Raw genomic sequence first — 18,554 nt, 5'->3', positions numbered from 1 at the left:
CAGAAAAAGTCTGAATTTGTGTGTGTGTGTTGGCAGAGTACCTGATGAAGCTGTCCATGGAGGAGCTGGTGGAGTTTCTACAGGTGACTCTGTCCAAAAACTTCTACATGGAGGACGACGCGGTGATCGAGCATCTGCAGGCGTCCATGACGGAGCTGAGGAAGGCGAAGCTGGAGCTGCCGGCACCAGGTACAGCAACGACGCACACAGATCTGAGACAAATAGAAAATACTGCTGATTTCAAAGAAGGAACGTCCAACATACACAAGGATCCAGTTTTATACTCAATATTCAGTTAGTGAGAATTGGCTGTTAAACAGAATACTTTCTGGTCTTAATGTCCACGATGGCCTTTTTCTTTTAATTCAATTTCTCCAGGAAGGAAAAAAAATCAACATCTGGACAAAGATATTTGGTGTTCTAGACACAAATCTGTCGAAATTTAAACTCAGATTGAACCACACCTGTCTGGAGTGGTTGAATTAGATCTGGTGTGTTTCTTCTGTCTACTCATTAATCTGCCTTCTCTCCTTCTTCTTTCAAAAATGTTAGCCAACAACAACAAAAGTGTGGCCGTGAGTGGGGGCCACATTCCCTCCTACAACAGTAACCGGTGGGCTATCCTGACTGGTCTTCCCTCTCCATGTCTCTGTCCATCTGTCCCTCAGTCCGTCCGTCCTGTCTGTCGCCTGTCTGTCCAACAGCACTCGGGTTCTCACAAACTAGTCTTCCAGCTGTTTTTCTTTTTAAACCCCCCCGCCCCCCCCCACACACACATACTGTTTCCTAACTAAGTTCTGATGCATTGCTTCAGTCCTGCAGCGGCTGGCTCTCCCTCTTCTTTTTGCCCCCCTTTTTTCCTGTCTTGCAGGTGACATCTGCCCCCTGGTGGGCAATTACAGGCCTCACTTGACACTGGTTTGAAAAGCAGAGCTAGTCTAGTATTCTATCAGCAAACTCTGACTGTTTTTAATCAATAAACACGCAGCGGTTTAAAAAAAAGCAGCCTACAGTTTTATTTCTCAGAAGGCTCTTCACCTGTTTTCTTGTATTTTAGTAGAGAGATTTTTGGTTTTCTTCCAGAGCCCACACTGAAACAGTAGCTGTCTGTCTGTTCCTTTTGCCCACTGACAAGATAATGAGCTACTTTTCCAACACTGGAGGCTTTTGTTAAACTGCCTTTTTAACAACCATCTGCTACCAAACGTTGTGCAGTATGGGGGGATTTTCTTTTTTTTTATCTGAACCGGCTGAACTCTGAGAAAAGACAGGGATTTTTAACCAGGCCTAGTTTGAGCTAAATGATTCTCTGCTCTTCGACTGACCTCTAACTGATTTAGAGATTTGGACGATGAGAACGATGAAGCGTGGGTGTACCTGTAAAAACTGAAATAAGGTGGAATAACACTGAGAGCTGAGATGATCATCCATCACACATCTTGATGTGATGTTACAACCTCTAAAGCCTGAAACATCACTTCAGTGTTTCCTTCCTCAGGGAAAAAAAACTCTAAAATAGCACTGATGCTGTCACCGTGTGGGGATTTAAAGACTGCCACTATAAAACAATCCTTCACTGCACTGACATGACTTCCTCTTTTCCTCCCAACTGTGGGAAGTAAAAACACGTGCAATAAATAATACCCTAGTCAGTAAAACACTGTGTGGGTTCATATACGTGATTTAGAATCTAAAATTGGTTTCAAATGAATCGTGAAAAGACGACTTCACTGACCTGTGTTGTGAGCAGCTTCCAGTCAAAAAGGATTCCTACAAGAAGAAACAGAACTGTTAATTTAGCACAAAGGTAGTACATTTTTTAGTAACACATTAACGAGACAGCCTTTGTTTTAAGACGTTTCAAAGAGTGAGGTGTATCAAAGTCGTCGTGGACAGGCGCTTTAACTCGTGCACTGTGCCCATAAGTTCATTTCCTGGATCACTCCCACAGCACTTCCTGTTCCTTCAGCTGCTGCCTCCCGACCCGACTCTGGTGATCTCACTTTCCCTTCCATCACTGTGTCTTCATTCTATCCAGTCTTGTCGACTTGTACTTTTTATTTCTCTTTGACTTTAAGCAGTAAGCTCAGATCTTAATTCTTCACTCGGCTCATGCACCGGTTAGTCAAAGTGAGGAAACATCTCTGGTTGTGATGATCAGTACATTTTTTAAAAGTACATTAATCATGAATTATTTCTCTATGACCTTCCGAGTGCAGGACTTCTGCCGCTGTTACGTGCGGCTCAATGAAATGGAGTCGGTTAATTTCAGGGACCACTCAATAAATGAGCCCGTCCAACATGCTGGGAAGTAATATTAACACTGTTTCTGATGGTTTTTTTCTGTCCTTTGCTCTGTGCCTGTGGAAATGTGATTATGTGTCGTATGAATGTAAATCTCCTTTATTTTGACCTCTCTATGGCAGTGGTGTTGCATGAATCCATGTCCCCGTTGTGACTCCTCATCCGATGTGAATCAGCGCCACACAGTGTCTTCAACCATCAAAGTCCAGCTTCGGTTCGTAATTATTTCCTGATGCGTTTGTTCTGTCTTCATCGTGCAGGTAAAGAGGACGAGTTTCCCAAGAAGCCCCTCGGCCAGCTTCCTCCTGAGCTGGGAGCAGCGATGGGGAATCACGTGGCCAACGGCGAGAGCCACGTGGAACCGGTTGAGCCTCCCAGGGAGCCGAGTCCTGTACCGGACCGCAGGCGGGACAGCAGACCCCCCAGCCGGTCGCGCCGAGACTCGCTAGATAAACCGTTCCGCCACCACAAGGCTGAAAAGAGGGACGCCCGTTCCAGGGGATCAGGGGAGATGCCCAACGAGCAGCGAAGGCAATCCACATCCACCACACCAGAGAGGGGAGCAACGCCGCCCTCAGCACACACACCAACGCCACAGCTCACCACGGTGGATAGAAGGAAGCCTCAGAGCCACGCCACCGCCAACCACAACTCCAATGCCGCCTCCAGTTCTCACAAAGACATCACGCCGCGTTGGTTCAAACCTTCTGAGACAAAGCTGGAAGCAGTAAAAGCGGCAGCGCGAGAGATCCAGCTGAGCAGAGCAGCATCACCGGTCCCCTCCAGTCCAGACAACGCTGCTCTTCCCCATCGCCGCCCGCGCTCCAAGGGCTTCGTCCCCGGCTCCGACCGAGGCTCCAACGCCTCCCAGTACGACAACGTTCCTGGGCTGCCGGAGCAGGAGTTTGAAATCTTGGAGCTGGAGAGGCCTCCGTCCAGAATGAGGACCCCTCGTAGCGAGACGCCCTTCAGTGTGTCATCCCTCCATCAGGGCAGCCCCGGCCGTGGACCCAGCCTGGCAGGAAGTGTTGTCTCCGTTGCATCAGGGACCAGGACGGCCAAACACCCTCTTCCTCCGTTCTCTCACAACAATGTGCCGGTCCAGGCCAGCTACCCCGGCGGCCCGAGTCAGTACCAGCCCCCTCCCAGGCAGCCGTCCCCCGGCAGAACTACTACCGAGGTGCCCATCCTCCATCCAGCTTACAGCGTGAACCTGGACCACAGAGCCCGATTCCCTCCCCCCGCCGGTGTGGCGTACAGGGAACAAGTGTACGCCACCACCCAGCGGCAGCCCAACAGCCTCTCCCCAGAGAAGACGCTTATGAACCACTCCTTCGCCACCTACCGCAGACAGCCGCCACCCGGCTCCGCCCAAAATCCCCGAAGCAGACCTCCTCTGGAGCAATCCCTGCAGCTGCAAACCCAGGGCAGCTCCACCCCCATCTACCTGCAGCAGCTCACCTCCACCGCACAGGTCTGCAGGTTTGAGGAGCCTTGGAGGGGCGACGCTGGTCCACACTACCAACCAGAGGGAGGGTCTCGGAGAGCAGTAGCCGGGCCGCTGTGGGCATCAGAGGACGAGCTGCCCCCTCAGTCACCGGGCGGAATGCCCCGCTCGCCCAGTTTCCAGAAAGCCCAAATGTCCCCTGTCCACGAGTTCACATTTCCCCCCAAACCCGACAGCCTGCTCCATTACAGGACACAGTTCCAGGAGCAGCAGACTGTCATAAGACAACAGCTCCCCCAGCTGTTCGGAGGACCGCACTACAGGCACGCACAGGAGGCGTTCGCCATGCAGGAGTCCATGCTGCTGTAACTGAAGCGTACAGAACTGGAGAGACACTGAAAAAACAAAACTGAAGTGTAGTCACTGACACTGTGGTGAGGATGAGCAGTTCTCTGTTCTTTATGTGTGAAGTACTGACCTTCTGTCGCGCTGCATCGTAACGTTGCAGGACACACCAGCCTCTGATGTTTATACTGATCACTTTAAAAAGAGAAAAAAAACTGACTGAAGATTTTATTTTATTTTTGGATGTAAATCATTCACAAGAGGTGACAATATGTATCTTTTAGAGTCCGACATGTACAGTGGATTTTTCTTTTGTGAATACGCTGAGTTATCAGTAGCAGAGAGCAAAACTGATTTATTTTCCATCTTTATTTTTTATATGTTACTTCCAGATATTTAGAGATCGAATTACTCTATATGCTCATGAATGTTATTTTTCAAAGAGGATAAGTAAGACTGTCCAGTGATACCATTTAGAAAGCAGTGATAAATAGGTCACTGAAGCTCTTTGATTTACATTTCAGTCCTAGAGCGCAGTCCAAATATTCCTTACTGATAAACTCATGTGAAGATCATTTCTCTGGCACTTACGAAGTTCAGTACATTGAGTATTTACACAAACAAGGCCAGCATAGTTTTCAATCATATTCCAATTCTGATTAGAGACAAGTAATAGAGCTAATTTGCGAGGGCTAATAATATACATATATTTTGGTTTGAATCATCTGATTTGCGATATAAACATAGGTAACATGTTTTGTTGTGTGGGTTTTTTTTGAAGGGGGGGGGTCACTGAACTGTAGCTGCCACATCACAGGCATCTGGAGATGGATGTGAACTACTTTCAGTAAAACTTGTCGTCACTTCATTGTGTATTATTATTCTCAACACTCTCATATCAACTACTGTTCAGCTGCTGGCACCTCCACTGCCATAGTCTGACACACAACACAACACAACACAAAACACAAGCGCTCACTACAGATCATGAATGTGTGAGTCGCACATGCTAACATTTAATAAGTCACACTCCCTGTTATTATTCCACACTCTGGTTTTGTTAGCCATACTGTTCATTACATTCCCTAAGTTCTCTTTGTTTTTTGTTAAACGACTAATTACAGACAACTCTGATACTTTGCTTAATAAAATATTGTGGGTTGAAAATAAAACGTTGTCCACCATTTGTTCTTGTATTACAAACATAAAAGTCTTTCCTAATTCTGTTCAGGCTTTCTTTTTTCCTCCAACAGTGAAACTCCTGAGGACAGAGCTGTTTTGAAATAATGCTGCAAAGAGGTTTTTTTTTTTTTTACAGAGCATCAATCACATTAATATTAACTGAGTAAATAAATCATCAGATCATCGTTCGCTGGCTCTGGTTTCTATTTTATATTTTCATGTTCTATATACATTTGGCCTGTGAACAGTCCAGATTAGGAATGTTAACAATTGATATTTAAGAATGTACTAAATTAAATTAAATGAAACATGATAAACATAATTCTGAAAAGCAGTGTGAAACCAATTCACTTTAATAAATGTTGACAGAGGAGCCAAATGTACACGTTGTGGTTCTACGTTTAACTACAACAACTCAAAGTTATCGCAATACTTGGATTGTTATGTTTTTTTATGTAATAGTTACCATTGAAAATTATCCCCCTCATTAATTAATCTTTAGTTCATTTCTAGCTGTAATTTACATCTTTAGTCCAGATGTCATGGAAAGTTACTGGCATTCAAATCTGTCACTAAAAAAATCTAATTTAAATATTCAAGTTGAATGTTTGCTTCAAATACGTTTTGCTTTACTCACAAAATTTTAATTTGTCATTTTACTTACATAACTATATTAAGAAAGTATAATTTTTGCCAAGATTTGTCAGTTTGGAGCTGAAATCAGACAAAACAGGAAATCCCCAAAACTAACATTTAACTCGCATGATAACCACAACAACAGCAGCCAAATGCTCATTTACAACATTTCAGAGCAACAGCAGACCGAATCAGCCAAATATATGTTGAACATGTGAACAGCACTGAAAGCTTTAAAGTTTAAAAGTGGCCAAAAGTTCACAACGTGGAGGAAACGACAGAAATGAAAAGCCGCCATGTTTGTTTGCTAACGGTCGACCGCAGCTAACAGCTAGCCGTTCTTTAAATTGATAAATCAAAGGCGGGCTTTTCTTTTTTAAATGAAACATAAAGATGCTCATGTTCAACACTTACCGACAGAAGGACGGAGGGAGTCAATCTTCTGTCCTTCAGAAACTGTACTTCAGCTCCGGCAGCAGGACTTCTTCAGCTATTAGCGAGTTTGTGTTTACGAGGCTAAAGCTAAAGCTTTAAAAAAAAAAAAAAAAAAAAGATGGCGACCGGAAGTGACACATCTTCGCCGAAGTTAGAAAAATAAAATCAGACAAAATTAGACAAATATTACTTTTTACAATACAACACTTAATAATGAGAAAGGACTGTTAGATTTTGTGTTATTTTAACAACCTATAAACAAATCATCAAACGTGAGCACTCTTGTTTTTGGTAAATGTTAAATTTTTTATTGTGAAATTTTTTTTTCATAATATCTCTTGGTAAACTTTTAAGACTTCATAAGAGCTCATAAAGTTTCTACAAGAATATTTTTTGCACTGATAAAATTTAAATTAAGTTACAAATCATCATAATCATTAATTCCTCACACTATAATAATACTGTGACTTTACAGTTTTTACCATCGCCTTGGTACAAATACTGATGCAGCAGAAGAAAGAAGCTACAACAAATGCAAACTATTTCCCAAATACAAACAGGAAAAGGAGAAAAACAATAAAAATATAGATTCAGAATTGACCTGGAAGGCTGATCATCTTTTACCACTTCGGTTGATGGGTGTTTTTTGGTAAAATGCAGCTTTAGTTTTGGAGTCTCTCTTCACTGTACAAATGCTTGAACTTCTGACATTTTATCAAAGAATCATATTTTACAACAAAGTTGTTCGGTATTTTGCACTGTGATGGTTCAAACTGAAGATTTTAATGTGCATCTAAAACTGGGAGGAGCTTTATCACGACAGATTTAGATTTACTTTACGTACTATCAACATGTTCATTGGACAGATACTGATATAGAGCAGCTTTCTGAGTCTATTATGGCATCAATACTCTGGATGGTAACAGTATATATATTTTTTTTTTTGTCAAATTTTAAGGCACGCAGTAGGTCAGTTACTGATCTTAGGTCTCACCAACAATGAGGAAATATAAAGATAAAGATAAAGTCGACAAGACAAACTATCCTTTCATTAATCACTGACCGGTTCATTAATCATCTCCTGGGATAAAAACGTCCATCAGTCATGGGCTTTTTCTGCTTTGTTGCTCCACACTGGCTTACGTTTCTCGATGAAGGCCCGGATCCCTTCCTGTCCGTCTGTCAGAGCCAGGTTGTCGACCATCACCTTGGAGGCGGTGGCGTACGCCGCATCTCGGCCTTGAGCCATTTGTCTTTTGAGGAAACAGAAGGAACACTGACTCATTATGGTGGATTGATATTTCACTTTCTCATATTTAGGAGAAATTTGTGATAACTTCATCAGAATTTGCCCTGAAACAGTCTCATTTCATTTGGATGGAAACTCAAGTATTCAAAATTATCAGTGTGGGTTTTTTTTTTTTTTTTTTTACATCATCTGTCTTGTCCTTCCACAATCTGTCATCAGCAAAGAGTTTTTGGTGCCATCATAAAAAACTCTAAAAGTGTCTGCTGCGTTTATGCAACACATGGACGCCATTTAGGGCCAGTAATGAAAACAGGATGACATTATTGGTGGTGAAAAACTACAAATGAATTATTAAAATTGATTTAAAGTAAAATTCATCCCTTCATTATAAAAAAGTGTCAGTTTTCACCCACCTTTGGAAAGTGGCCTTTCCAAGGGCGACGACAGGTCGGCTTGCCTGACACACCCGCTGGGCGATGGCCATGGTTTCCTCCTCCAGTCGCTCCTCAGGCACCACCTTACTGACCAGACCGTGCAGCAAAGCATCATGGGCCGAGATGGGGGTTCCTGTAAACAGCATCTCCATTGCAACCTGGTAAAAACACAGGAGTCTATTATTCATCAGGTTCAGAGGAACGGGAAAGAAAACACCCATCAAAGGTTATCAAAGCAAAAAAAATATCTTTCCAATTCACGACACACTGAAACAGAAAATACACAAATTTTAAAGACTTTTTTGCATCATAGAATATAGTAAAAAAATACTAAAAATCAAGCATGCTCGATTTAAATACTGATGTTGGCGCAGAAAAGAATTAACCAGCAGCTCCGAATACTCCTAAAACTTGTTCAGAAGCTCTGACCTTCCTCGGCACCGCCCTGCCGATGGCCACAGCTGGCGTCGAGCAGAACAGGCCGACGTTGACACCCGGAGTGGCGAAGGTGGACTTCTCGGTCACCACGGCAATGTCACAGCTGGCGACGAGCTGACAACCAGCCGCCGTGGCGACACCGTTCACCATGGCAACCACTGGAACAGGTATGTCTTGTATCAGAGTCATTACCTGAAGCACAAGAGACACGAGTTAGGCGTGTGTGTGTAAAATAAACATCGACTTATTAAAACAGTCAGTGATTGTCAATGAAAGTGAGAAGTGTGTTTTTAGTGGAGCCTGCAATGAAAGAAGACTGAAGTTAATTATTACTAATTTTAGTTCATTATTCAATTAATTTGTGTATCCATCCAGTCCATAAATTTACAACCATATAGCTCTGTTTGTTACTTCCATTCTAATCTGAGCACATTTTTCATTTGGACAAAATGAAGGCTTCACCTTTGGAATTACTCATTTACACTTTAAGCTGATTGAATTAACCAATTAAATGTTATGAGTTAATGATTTAACATGTCTTATATCAGAGGTGCTCTGATTTTTCATTCATAAAAAGGAGAGAAGCTCACCTGTGCACAGGTGTCAAACACCTTTGTGTGGTAATGTCGGCCCTGAGCTGACGTCAGCTCCTTCAGGTCATGTCCGGAGGAAAACACCGGACCTTTGGCTGAAAACACACGAGATCAGACGAACATCCTTCTCCCTCTTTGTGTCTAACACAGCTTAGACGGATACCTGATATGATGATAACTCTGAGGTCTTCACGGTCTACGTCAGTCAGGATGTTTTCTCTGAGCGACTCCAGCATGGACAAAGACAGAGCGTTCCTCTTCTTGGGATTGTTCAAAATTATTCTCCTAAAAACAAGACCAAGAAACATCAATATATCACGTGTTTCTATCGTCTGCTCAAAAATGAGGAGAAATTATTTCACTTTAAGCTGGACAAAGACAGGCAGCCAAATAAAAGATTAAAACAGAAAAAGTTTTTGTCCAAAGATTTAACAGCACCTGAAAATGTGTTTAATTTCCATAATCAAATTTAATTTAAACAGTTTGTGAATGAATGATCAAATATAAATTTCTGTCCTGGATCATCATTATTATTATTATTATTATTATTATATAGATTTTTATCAAGGATGTCCATTCATAAAGGAGAATATGGCGCCTCCAATTTGTAGCTGATTAAATATACTTCATTACTTTTTTAAATTTACTAATATTTTTTTTCTAGAAATTAAAGTGTCCAAAAGTATTTGAAATCATGAATTCAACTCTGATTTTAGGGGGTATAATTTATGTTTTTGTTGTTGTGGTAGAATGATGATCAAGAGTTTCGGTGTTTGTTGTTTCTTCACCGCACCTGATTCCTTCCTGTTGTTTTCTCACCGTCAGCGGCTCCGGTTCGGTCCCACAGTAAGACCGGGTGCAGGTCTGCAGAGTCCCGGTTCTGGTCTGCAGAGTCCGGGTCCAGGTCTGCAGAGTCCCGGTTCTGGTCTGCAGAGTCCGGGTCCAGGTCTGCAGAATCCCGGTTCTGGTCTGCAGAGTCCCGGTTCTGGTCTGCAGAGTCCGGGTCCAGGTCTGCCGGGTCCAGGTCTGCAGAGTCCCGGTTCTGGTCTGCAGAGTCCGGGTCCAGGCCTGCAGAGTCCCGGTTCTGGTCTGCAGAGTCCGGGTCCAGGTCTGCAGAGTCCCGGTTCTGGTCTGCAGAGTCCAGGCCCTGCTGAGCTTTAAAACTCCGGCAGCTCCGCTCAGAAAAGGACGAAACATGTTTCTCCGCTTCGCCCCCTTGCTCATTCACTTCCGGGTTTGGGGACGTCACAGACACGTGATGCAACGTAAGCTTAAGATAAAATAAATTGAAATAAAATGTAATAAAATAAAATGAATCATTACGAAACTAAAGTAGATGACGTGAAAAAATATCTAATTATTAATAAAATTATTGATTTATTCACTCATTCATCTTCTACTTATGTTTCCGGGTTTTGGTGCCAATCACAGCTCACTCTGGACGAGGGGCGGGGTCACCTGGACAGGTGTCCAGTCCGTCACAGAGACAGACAGACCGAAGGACAGGTTGGACAGACACTGAACCCAACACCTTTTCACTTTATAAAACGAATCATTAATAAAACAAAATAAATCTCTGGAGGGGTGTTTGACAACTTTTTTACTTTTATTGGGAGCTCAATCCAAAAAGCTTGAAATGTAACAGCAAGAAATTATATCTAAAAGCCCAACAGTTAAAAAAAATAACGTGTCTGTGATTTATTCAGGTGGACTTCACAACATGTTGAACTTGTTGTCTTGTTTCTTTTTGATTTGTGGTATTAAAGATCGTTCACAGCAACAGCAGGAGACTATAAATGTAAAAGTTGTAAAAGTAAAAATGAATTTAGCAGTTTGATGTTTGTGTTTGTGAAGAAGTCTTTTTTGACCTCTGACCCCTGAGAGCCACGAAAAAGGATCAAGTCTGACTGGGTGAAGTGGTTTTTGTTTTCTTTTTCAAATTTAAAAAACATTTTCAAAGATCCCACAGCTTCAGGCAACGTCTTCACATTTCCATTTTCTGTTTTTCTGACCAGGAGGCGTTTGAAGCAGAAGAAACAGAAAACAGGTTCAACGTGAGTCTCATGCTGCAAGGTGTGTGTTTGTGTTGCCATTTAATTGTTTAATAAAAGTGTAAAAAAAAAAAAAAAAAGTCTGTCACCGTCTCCTCGAGCCAGAACCCGGAAAGAGAAAAAGTTTAAATTAGAGGAGAGGAAACAGATTTTAGAAGCTGCAACAAATAACTCATGTAATTAATGATGAATCCAGCGTCAGTCTTTAATTTTAGAGGCTTTAAGAAAACACAATGCATGATGGGAAGAATCCTCCAGGATTCTCAGGATCACCAGCCGTGGACGCGTCGGGACACGAGTCGAGACAAGGCGGGACACAGAAAGAGAAGGAGTCCCACCAGGGCAGGACAGACGCCGACACCCGCCATCCTCCGTCCCCCCAGGAGGAGCAGGGCGGCCAGCAGGAGGCAGACCTCATGTCAGGTGACGGCGTTCAGGCTCTGGACTCCGTCGCTCGGGGTGAAGAACTGGACTTTGGGCGAGACCATCGAGGAGTTGTTGCGGCGCAGGCTGCCGCTGGTCCCTTTACGCATGGAGTTGTTGCGTCTCATGGAGTTACGCTTCCTCAGCGAGTTCTGGTGCGACAGTTCGCTCTTCTGGAGAGTCTGAATTAAGATGGACGGCTTCTCGTCCAGCTCCCGGGCGCTGCACAGCGGCGTCGCCACCTGAGGGGAGAGGGAGGCGTGATGCGTTTGTTTTCAGTGCCACCGTGTCTGTCGCTCTTTGTGTCACTTCGTACCTTCACCGTGTTGCCAAACTTGGAGTAGTCCACCGAGTACACGCCCTCCTCCTCCGTTACTATGGGAACAAAGCGGTGACCCCACTGGATCTCCTCGGAGACGTAGGATGTCCGGGCCTGCGTGGTGATCCCGGTGGTCTCCACGACGCCCTCCAGGATGACGATCACCTCCAGGTCGCTGCACTGAAGCTCCATGGCCGACAAGTCGTACAGAGGACTGAGGAGACACACACACACACGTCACAACTTTGTGTGTCTGATGTCAGTGAGCAGAAGTCGGTCTGAGTTTATTGTGTTGACAGAATAAAGAGCTGATTTTTCATCATTAATGAGCAGAACTCCTGATCGGATAAAGACAGAAACGACCCAAACATGAGAAACAGAAAGTGTTTTTAGTCTTCTCTAACGGGGTTCTCTCTCTCTCTCTCTCTCTCTCTCTCTCTCTCTCTCTCTCTCTCTCTCTCTCTCTCTCTCTCTCTCTCTCTGGAAAATGCCAACATTGAATCAGGCCACTGCAGTTTGTTTCCGTCCAGCAGGTGGAGCTGCTGAGTTTTGATTTCACTCCAAACTGAGCAGCTTGACCACCAAAGATTGATACGTTTAAAAGCTGAAGGGGTGAAACTTGTGAAAAGGTCTGCTGTTGGATGGATCCAGATCCAGATCCAGATCCAGATCCAGATCCAGAGCAGCTCCTGGGTCTTCATACCTGCTTTTGTCGATGACGTGGCAGATGATGAGCGGCGCCAGGAGGAACAGGCTGTTACTGGCCACGGCGCTCTCCGTCTGGACGTCGATCTGATGGATGGGGATCACTTCCCCCTCCGGCATGGTGGTCTTCTTCACCACCTGCAGAACCACAACAGTCCACCAGGAGGCGAACAATCATCAAGTCTGACAGGCGTCGAATAAAAGTGTGTCAGCTGGTGACAGACGGACAGACGGAGTAGTTATGAACTGGCTCATTTATCTTCAGGATCAGCTTTTACACATTTACAGATCCAGCTTTATATCCTAAAGACCCAGAAGTCCATCTGAAAGTGAACCAACACTTTTAAATGAACTATGGCATGATTCAACATCAATGTCCCCCAAAGAATTATGGGAAACTTGATTAAGATGAGGAGTTAGGTGGCAACATCATCTGTTTGTCGGCCATCTTGTCACCCCGCCCCTAACCCCTCCCCTTTCCCTCTGAATGGAGCATCATTTAAAAATCAACATCATGTTGTGTTTCAGACGGAGACCATAAACTCATCAGAGAGGAGGAGGGACATTTTCCCATAGACTTCAGCGCAGGCGGAGGGAAGCAGAAACACACCTGTAACCTGACGGTGGCTCCGATGATCATGCTCTTCCTGAGATCCCCGATGCGGATCATGAAGCACAGGCGGTTGTTTCTGACGGCGATGACGGCGTGACGGCTGAAGATCAGCGTCTCCGCTCGGCGGTTGGACTGGGCCGTCTTCATGAAGATGCAGCCTGAGGAAAAAAGAAAGGGGGCGGGGCCGACGTGTCAGAAACACATGGAGGAAGTCTGACCTCTGGCCTCTCGTTTGTCCTCGCCTCACCGAGCATGACGGCGTTGATGATGAGCCCGACGATGTTCTGCAGGATGAGGACGGTGATGGCGGCGGGACACTGCTCTGTGATCATCCGTCCTCCGAAGCCGATGGTGACCTGGACCTCGATGGAGAACAGGAAGGCCGAGGTGAACGACCTGGAGCCAGAGATTTCACAACAAGTCAGTCTGCTGATGATTTACGGCTCCTTAAAAGCTTCATCGCTGGCAGAATGGCGAGATATTTTTAGAAACCAACAAAAAGGAAAAACTTCTGCAGCTTTAAATTCATCTTGAATGGTTTTTTTCTGCAGGACGTTTGTTTCCATTTAAGGCATCGCTCAGTTTCTGCTCTCCGCTGATCCAACTTTCACATTCAGCTTTTTTTTTCACCATCACGCCAAAATAAAACACTTTCTCCAGGAAAACACACAAACAAACAAACAAACAACCCCTAAAGCGCCACTCAGACTGACAAAACTGGAAACTGGAGGAATTAAACTGTTGGTGGTTCTCAACATGAGGATGGAGCTCCTCCTGGGGGCCGCAGGATGAATCTGAGGGGGTCGGCAGGTGATTAATAGAAGAGGAAAAAAAAACAACAAAAAGCTGCAGTTCAAAAGTTTAAACCTTCAAGATGGATTTTTACACATTAAAAAAATAATAATGAGAAAAGAGTGAAGTGTGAACAAGAATAAAAAAAAACATTATTGGACAACAGCTGAGTTGGTCACTATGGAGGGAAGAGGAGGAGGAGGAGCAGGAAGAGGAGGAAGAAGAGGAGGAAGAGGAGCAGGAAGAGGAGGAGGAAGAGGAGGGAGAGGAGGAGGGAGAGGAGGAGGAGGAGGAGGAGCAGGAAGAGGAGGAGAAAGAGGAGCTGGAAGAGGGGGAGGAAGAGGAGGAGGAAGAGGAGGGAGAGGAGGAAGAGAGCAGGAAGAGGAGGAAGAAGAGGAGGAAGAGGAGCAGGAAGAGGAGCAGGAAGAGGAGGAGGAAGAGGAGGAGGAAGAGGAGGGAGAGGAGGAAGAGAGCAAGAAGAGGAGGAAGAAGAGGAGGAAGAGGAGCAGGAAGAGGAGGAAGAAGAGGAGGAAGAAGAGGAGGAAGAGGAGCAGGAAGAGGAGGAGGAAGAGGAGGAGGAAGAGAGCAGGAAGAGGAGGGAGAGCAGGAAGAGGAGGAGGAAGAGGAGGAAGAGGAGCAGGAAGAGGAGGAAGAAGAGGAGGAAGAGGAGCTGGAAGAGGAGGGAGAGGAGGAGGAGGAGGAGGAGGAAGAGGAGGGAGAGGAGGAGGAGGAGGAGGAGGAGGAGGAGGAGGAAGAGGAGGGAGAGCAGGAAGAGGAGGAAGAAGAGGAGGAAGAGGAGGAGGAAGAGGAAGAGGAGGGTTGGGGCTGAGAAGGACGTGAAAACTTTTCCTTCACTTTGAAATAAAAAGAGCAGAAGTTTGATCATTAGAGTTTTTTTAAACCATCAGGAGGAAGAGGAGGAGGAAGAAGAGGAGCAGGAAGAGGAGGAAGAGGAGGGCAGATGGAGAAAACACACTTTGAGCCTGAAACTTCGGCTCTTTTCTTACTTGACGTCGGTGACGCAGTGAGTCCCGTTCCGCTGACGCGGATCCAGGTCGCCGTGCGCGAACGCCACCAGCCACCAGCTCATGGCGAAGAGCAGCCAGCTGCTGACGAACGTGGTGGTGAAGATGACCAGCGTGAAGCGCCACTTCAGGTCCACCAGCGTGGTGAAGACGTCCTGCAGGAAGCGGCCCTGCTCGCGGATGTTCTTGTGCGCCAGGTTGCAGGAGCCGTTCTTGGCGATGAAGCGCGCCTTGTTGACCCGGTCCCGGAACACCGGTTTGCGGGGCATGCGGGAGACGAGTCCCGGCAGGCCGAACTCCTCCGGGATGATGCTCTTCCTCGCCAACATGTCGGCGGTGGAGCGGACGCCGGTTCGAGTCCCGACCTCGGTTCGTCTTTACGCGCGGACACACGCGCACTCCTCTGCCGCTGCGCACGGCTGGGGACGGTTTGGGGGAAGAGCCCGCCTCCGACCGGGACTGGGACGGACCCGGTCCTCTCTCTGCTGTTGACGTAGTCCAGCTCCCAGAGTCCAGACCCGGTGAGACCGGGGTGCTGCTGCTTTCAGGGACCGTCGGAAAACACCAACTCACCAATCAAAACACATTAATAACACTTTAATCAGCCAATCCATAAGCTGGAGTCATTTTAAGGCACTAAATTATTCTTTTGATAGTTTATTTATCCGTTTAATCGCAAAAGTAAACTCATTATTGTTTTAAGTTTAAGAAGAAAAATAAACTTTGGCAGCGTTTGTGATAAAAAAAAAAAAAATCTAACAAAACTAAAAGTGGGTTAATATTTCTGTTTCCCTTCTTCATCTTTGTGTTACAGCAGAAACTTTCTGTCTTAACAGCCTTCATTTGCTGCCATTCTTCTACACATCTATCATCTTTATTATTCTTCTCGGTATATTTCTAGTTTTCTTTTTCTTTGCGTTCTCCGTTTCTGCTGTAACACTTTTTCGAGGCATTATAATCAGACATTTTTTCCCATTTTCAGTATTTATCAATTTTTCACTTGAAATATTCAGCAGTTTGTGACTGAATCACCAAGTGGCGCCATTTAACAACGTATAGTGTGTCAGCTGGAGGGTCAGAGGTCAAGAAACAAACAGCTTCACTTCACTCAAACATTTAATTGTCATTATTCAAGTGTAATAAAAAAAAAGAAAAAGAGGCACACATAATAATACTTATATGTTTAAAAATCCTTGGATATACAGGCGACTACATACAGAATGTACATTTAGATAAAAATAAAAGAAAGCGTGCACTCAAAGACAAATGTCTGCATAGTTCCCACATCTCCACGTGTGCTATGAACCTCTGTGTGTTTCCTCCAAAGTAAAAACATGACGTTTAAAATATCTTATCATTTTGCTCTGAGAGCATCTCGAAGATAAAACTGAAGCGAAGGCCAAGAAACACACACATGCTTACACAAAAAACTAAAGGCAAAAGAATTTATGAATTATGAAGCATAGCTAAAAAAAAAAAAAAGATGGCGGCTGAGCGAGGATCAGTGCAGAGAGGAAACGTTCAGCATCACAAGTGAAGAGTTAAAGGTTTTAGTTGGAAACACAGACTTCAGCTGCTGCTTCCCTTCTCCACATCGACACGTCACCACAACAACAACCCCGGATGTTTCAGCTCTCTGTGGGAACTAAATGATTAAAGGAGTTGTGTAAAAACAGAAAAACCACCAAGCAGCTTCACAAGATGAAACATTGGAGAGTTCAGTAAAAAAAAAAAAAAAAAAAAAGGAGAGAAGAATTGTTTTGGCTTTGAGTCTGTACAGTACAAAGTCATTTCAATCTCACAAAAACAAGTTTAATCAACACACAATAACACAAAGGGACAACAGCACCACTCCCAGAGAGACAGTTTAGATCAGCGTGCCCGACTGATTCTGTTAAATTCAAAGAAACAGGACTGTAAACTAACACGTTCAATGTTGGATCCTCATAAAAACACCGACTGGAGCATAATATCACTAAAACTATCACTTCGATTTGAACGGACAAGTGGAACATAAAGGTGGCTGCTCTCATCCTGTTTGGAGTCTTTATGCTAAGCTAAGCTAAGCTAAGCTAGCCACTTATTGGCTGTTGCTTCAGGTCTCCACCAGATGAGGAATACAAACCAAACCCCAAAATTACATTTAAGTTTTTGAGGATTCACCCGTTGAAGTGTTTGTGTGTTACTACATATCCCATGATGCACTGCAGAACCAGGAGTTACTGAGCCTCTTTGACTCAGGACTTTAGAGCCAAAAACACACGATGTGAGACTTTTTAAAAGGGCTCGTCTTTTATTCCACATCGTTTCTTCTGATGACGTTCACCTCTGAGTTAAATTTCTGTGGATGGAGTCGGATGAATGTAGATTTCATATTTTCACTCCTCTCAGCTGTATCAGCAGGACGGTCAACACGTTTGACTCTCCAGGTGTCTGTTGTCCCCGAGGATAATAAGTTCAGCAAAGCACGACTGCAGACAGACAGCGGGGGCCAGCGGGGGCCAGCGGCTCCGGGCGCCGACACCCTACAGTGTTCGAACTACTGTCGCCATAGAAACGGAACAGACGGGACGCAGAGGCTGCTTCGATTTGGAGAAAATGAACCAGAAAGAAAATCCAGCTTTTTACAGATCCTGATGATGATGGATTTTCTTTCTGGTGTATTTTCCCCCCTCGTTTCCACCACGTGGAGTTTGGTAGATCTGATCTGATCCGCAGCGCTCAGGAACATTCAACGATATTAAAAATCAACCTTCTCCGCTCGTCATTATTGCATTATAGAAGTGACAGAGTACAAACTGATACGAGTGCTCAATAATCTAAAATCTTTCTGTTTTTATAAAGACTTTTTACATTTTTTCAGTATAAAAAGATTCTGACTGAACCAGAAAGTTCAGTTCGATCTAAAACTATTCGACCGAGTCCATAAATAGAATCAGGTGTGAACTTTAAATGGCTTTAAATCATGAAACCAACCGTCTCTTTTGCAAATATGCATTTCTCTTTTCTCGTTCACTGAAACCCATGAAGTGGCCAAACGGCCAATTCAAAGATCCGGTCTGTTTTTAAGGTTCAGCAATTCTCTGAGTTCAGTTTTTATTAAACAAAACACACTTGTTGGTTCGATATGTGATCAGATATGTTGACCATAAGACGACCTGATGATCGGTTTTCTGCTCAGAGGTAAGTTAAAGAGCCGCCTCACACCTCACTTCTTTTTATCGATGGAAGCAGGAAGAATTCAATGGTTTTTCTTAATCTACAGGTCGGCCTGATTGTGAATATGTGAAGCACTTGGTGAGACTTTTAAAAATGACACGTTTATCAGCAAAAATAAGGGAAAATAAGTCTGAATGTGAGAATCCACTAAATGTTTAGATTCGTTGTGTTGCACTCAGTCACACCAGCTGGTGACTGACAGCGTCTCTGCTTCTGTTTCTCCTTCCACTTAAAAAAAAATCAGAGAAGCTTTTTGCTTAAAAAAAAAAAAAAAGCGGCGTCTCATTTTGACGTCGGTCCACCTCAGAGTCGGCCGACCGTCCGAGCCAGACGAGAGATCCCAT

General features: G+C 44.5%; 3 protein-coding genes across 9 annotated transcripts in view; 1 reads left to right on the top strand and 2 right to left on the bottom strand.

The window, feature by feature from the left end:
- Window positions 1-5,279, top strand: part of usp6nl (USP6 N-terminal like) — a 42,809-nt gene extending 37,530 nt beyond the window's left edge. For all 7 annotated transcript variants that reach the window (XM_029494935.1, XM_029494936.1, XM_029494937.1 and 4 more), the window contains 2 exons: window positions 37-189; window positions 2,565-5,279. In XM_029494935.1, coding sequence (XP_029350795.1) covers window positions 37-189; window positions 2,565-4,120 — 1,709 coding nt within the window. In that variant the 3' untranslated portion in view covers window positions 4,121-5,279. The remainder of the gene's footprint in view (window positions 1-36; window positions 190-2,564) is intronic.
- Window positions 5,280-6,645: 1,366 nt separating this feature from the next.
- On the bottom strand, window positions 6,646-10,287 carry echdc3 (enoyl CoA hydratase domain containing 3). Its single transcript, XM_029495466.1, has 6 exons — window positions 9,857-10,287; window positions 9,227-9,348; window positions 9,061-9,158; window positions 8,462-8,662; window positions 8,012-8,190; window positions 6,646-7,602 (listed from the first exon to the last, which is right to left on the bottom strand). The coding sequence occupies exons 1-6, from the start codon at window positions 10,285-10,287 to the stop codon at window positions 7,449-7,451; spliced, it is 1,185 nt and encodes a 394-aa protein (XP_029351326.1). The 3' UTR covers window positions 6,646-7,448.
- Window positions 10,288-10,656: 369 nt separating this feature from the next.
- Window positions 10,657-15,381, bottom strand: kcnj8 (potassium inwardly rectifying channel subfamily J member 8). The gene is made up of 6 exons (XM_029494824.1): window positions 14,974-15,381; window positions 13,422-13,570; window positions 13,172-13,332; window positions 12,560-12,699; window positions 11,854-12,070; window positions 10,657-11,779 (listed from the first exon to the last, which is right to left on the bottom strand). Exons 1-6 carry the CDS (start codon window positions 15,318-15,320, stop codon window positions 11,534-11,536), a joined length of 1,260 nt encoding a protein of 419 aa, XP_029350684.1. The 5' UTR covers window positions 15,321-15,381; the 3' UTR covers window positions 10,657-11,533.
- Window positions 15,382-18,554: the final 3,173 nt, after the last annotated feature.

Source organism: Echeneis naucrates, chromosome 23 (assembly GCF_900963305.1).
Source record: "Echeneis naucrates chromosome 23, fEcheNa1.1, whole genome shotgun sequence".
Classification (NCBI taxonomy): domain Eukaryota; kingdom Metazoa; phylum Chordata; class Actinopteri; order Carangiformes; family Echeneidae; genus Echeneis; species Echeneis naucrates.
Note: the sequence above shows the minus strand (reverse complement) of the source record. Positions and strands in the feature narration are given on the sequence as shown.

Coding starts and splice junctions, on each gene's coding strand:
- echdc3 (XM_029495466.1), bottom strand. CDS start 10,287: ATGAGCAAGGGGGCGAAGCGGAGAAACATGTTTCGTCCTTTTCTGAGC. Junction 9,159..9,226: donor CAGAGTTATCATCATATCAG/GTATCCGTCTAA, acceptor GTGTGTTTTCAG/CCAAAGGTCCGGTGTTTTCC. Junction 8,663..9,060: donor TGTTTGACACCTGTGCACAG/GTGAGCTTCTCT, acceptor CTTGTGCTTCAG/GTAATGACTCTGATACAAGA.
- kcnj8 (XM_029494824.1), bottom strand. CDS start 15,320: ATGTTGGCGAGGAAGAGCATCATCCCGGAGGAGTTCGGCCTGCCGGGA. Junction 12,071..12,559: donor CACGTCATCGACAAAAGCAG/GTATGAAGACCC, acceptor GTGTCTCCTCAG/TCCTCTGTACGACTTGTCGG. Junction 11,780..11,853: donor AGTTTGGCAACACGGTGAAG/GTACGAAGTGAC, acceptor CTCTCCCCTCAG/GTGGCGACGCCGCTGTGCAG.